Source organism: Amyelois transitella, chromosome 18 (assembly GCF_032362555.1).
Source record: "Amyelois transitella isolate CPQ chromosome 18, ilAmyTran1.1, whole genome shotgun sequence".
Taxonomy (NCBI): domain Eukaryota; kingdom Metazoa; phylum Arthropoda; class Insecta; order Lepidoptera; family Pyralidae; genus Amyelois; species Amyelois transitella.
The window spans coordinates 9764603-9767677 of NC_083521.1; the positions used below are offsets into that span (position 1 = coordinate 9764603).

Genomic DNA, 3075 nt, shown 5'->3' on the forward strand with positions numbered 1-3075 from the left:
CCGAACTATATATTATAAATGCAGAGTAAGTTTGTTTATTCTGTGTGGTTTCCGGCACCAATAGAAAAACATACATATGGTCACGTCTATATCCCTTGCGGGGTAGACAGAGCCAACAGTCCTGAAAAGTCTGAATGGCCACGTTCAGCTATTTGGCTTAATGATAGAATTGAGATTCAAATAGTGACAGGTTGCTAGCCTGTCGCCTAAAGGAAGAATCCCAAGTTTGAAAGCCTATCCCTAAGTCGCCTTTTACGACATCCATGGGAAAGAGATGGAGTGGTCCTATTCTTTTTTGTACTGGTGCTGGCAACCACACGGCACTGCAATAGAAAAAGGATATCGTAAAAGGCGACTAAGGGATATGCTTATATACTTGAGATTCCTCTTTAAGGCGACGACGCGCTGACAAACTGTCACTATATGAATATCAATTCTATCATTAAGCCAAACAGCTGAACGTAGTCTTCGTTACGTACTAAAAATAGGTCTAACCAGAGGCATGATCAGGGTTTAATGAAATCAATATCCTATAATTATTAAACATAACCTATTTGTATCAGTAACGATTACGGGCGGGGGTAGAATTTTTATGTTTTTATTATCTAACAAATTGTACATTTCATTCGATTGTTTTCAATTTTGATAAAATTAATTTAGCTTCGTAATCAAAATGCCTTCTTACCGAGATAGCGGTGAATGAAATTTTTATCACCAACTAATTTTAATTAATTTTCAAAATCGAACTCAGCTTATCATAGACTAAAGTTTTGATATCTTTGGAATACAAAAAGTCCATATGGTTGAATGATTTCCACGGAACAACGAACAATTCTTTAAAATTAGGCAGCTTGTCTATCAAAATTTCCACATCTGTTATGTTTGAAAACCAGTCATTTTGTCCATGCAATATATATACAGGGGCATCTATATTACTGACGTCGTAATCAGAAGGTTTAGATGAACCATATTTTGCCAAATTGAGAACTATTCCATAGTCATACGGTCTGAAATAACCCGAAGTGATAATTTGTGCATAATGGAGAAGTTGTTTTAAAGAACACCCAGCTGGGAAATGTTGAAATATCGTTGCTATAACTTCGAAATTGATTTGACTATTATCAAAGCCACAGAACAGAGAAATTATTGTGTTGCAAACTACAGCGGCTGATTCTGGAGTACCACACGCGGCTGTTGTTATAACATTCATAATTTCGTTTCTTGGCAAGAACTCGTGTATGTTGAGTAAGGTTGCTAGTGGTGCGATAGGAGAAATAAGTTTCACTATAGGACTCCTAACGTGACTCGACCAAGCGACAGCTGACAGTGCAATCATTTTTTTGATTTTTCCATTATACTCTGACAACTCCGAACACATGACAAAGAACGATGTTGTACCTTGCGAATGACCAATAAATTGTAATTGTGTTCTTCCTGTTACTTCGAGCACATAGTCTATCATCGCTGGTAAATCGTACCGGCCGATTTCGTCCCAGCTGAATTCCCAGAATTCGTCGCTTTCTGGAGACAAATGTTCATGATGACGACTGTGGACATTGCCTCTTGCGTTACCCATCCACACGTCGTATCCATCATTGGCAAGTAAAAAGGCAAGTCCTCGCTCTTTTTGTGGTGTAACCCAGTCATCTGAACTCAATAACAATCCGTGCATCAAAAATATGGGCTCTCCTTTACCTGGGATTCTATGAACACCAAGAATATATCCATCTTTTGTTGTCACGTTATGTTTTTCAGCTTCATAACCGTTGTTTTCAATAATTTCTATTATATCCGCATGAAGATCGGAAATATTTTCTACGGCTGTCTCTAAGCCGTTACTTAGATCTTTATATGATGGTAAATCATTGTTAATTATCATCAAAGCATCTGAAACTAAGGATGATACGGAATTATTACTATCTCCACATAATATTGTATTACTTAAATAAACCACTACTAAAATTAATTTTGTCACAATTGTATTGTGGGACATTTTGAAGTGAAATGAAATTAAGAATACTCTTGACTATCTATTACAGTTGTTTTTCACGTTATAAAGATAACATATGTTTAAATAAATTGTGTTTTGATAAGTACCATACTTGTTAAATTAGTTTCATTATTTTTCCACGTTTTTTCACGTCGTATACAGGATGATTTTTGATTCATTAGCGTTCTCTTAATATAAGGCTACAGCAATAATTTTGGGTTATTCAAACCTATCATTACGATAACTAAACATCATGATTTCTACATAATGGAAAAACTATAATACGTCACGCACTTATTAAAAGTGAAGCAAATAGAGGAAGAATATTAATTAAAACACCTGTCTATACATATTTTTTATTATTTAATGAAGACTATTTTCTCATACACACAGTGACGTTTGTGTGTTATGCAACTTTACTTGGATCATGTTTGCACTTCCATTTGACTGGATATGCAGACAATATTTTTCTTATTATATAGTGAATTGTTTTTTGGATTGGATTCAAAGTCAACCTGTTTATATGAAAACTCAATCATATAATACTAAAAAAATGTTAAATTTTTAACTGAAATAAATTAATGAAATATTTAAACAGAGCGAAATAAAAATGGATTGGCAATTTTTGAACTTGCCGGTATGAATTTATCCTTAAAGCGTATATTTCGGTCAGGTCAAGAGTACTTTAAACGGACGATCTTGTACAAAAGATTAATGGAATTGGATAAAGCAGATGAAATTTGTTGAGCGGGATCTTGGGAAATTAAATGTATTCTCCACATTCTTCTATTTAATTTAAATTCTAAATTTGGATTATTGTAAAGTTGACGTTATTGAAGAAAATTCTGCCGTTTAGTTTGTTACCGCTTCTTCTGCACTGACGCTTTGTAAGCGGCACTAAACTTAGAGTTAAGTAATTTATTCGAAGTCAACCAATGTTGTGAAACCAAGAGATATTTCAATTATTAATGTTCGTGATGTCACATAATAATGAATAAAAATTCCGAATATGAACATTCTGAATTGAATACTGAATTGTAAGATGTAGTCTCTGCCAACCACTTCAAGAAAAAGGCATGATGTAC

The 3075-nt window shown here is 34.2% G+C and overlaps 1 protein-coding gene across 1 annotated transcript; it reads right to left on the reverse strand.

Annotated features, from left to right (window-relative positions):
• Window positions 1-589: 589 nt before the first annotated feature.
• On the reverse strand, window positions 590-2039 carry LOC106136662 (lipase 3). Its single transcript, XM_013337285.2, has one exon. The coding sequence runs from the start codon at window positions 1991-1993 to the stop codon at window positions 725-727; it is 1269 nt and encodes a 422-aa protein (XP_013192739.2). The 5' UTR covers window positions 1994-2039; the 3' UTR covers window positions 590-724.
• Between the last annotated feature and the right edge of the window lie 1036 nt (window positions 2040-3075).

Excerpts from the sequence above, each read along its gene's own strand:
- LOC106136662 (XM_013337285.2), bottom strand. The coding sequence starts at position 1,993 with ATGTCCCACAATACAATTGTGACAAAATTAATTTTAGTAGTGGTTTAT.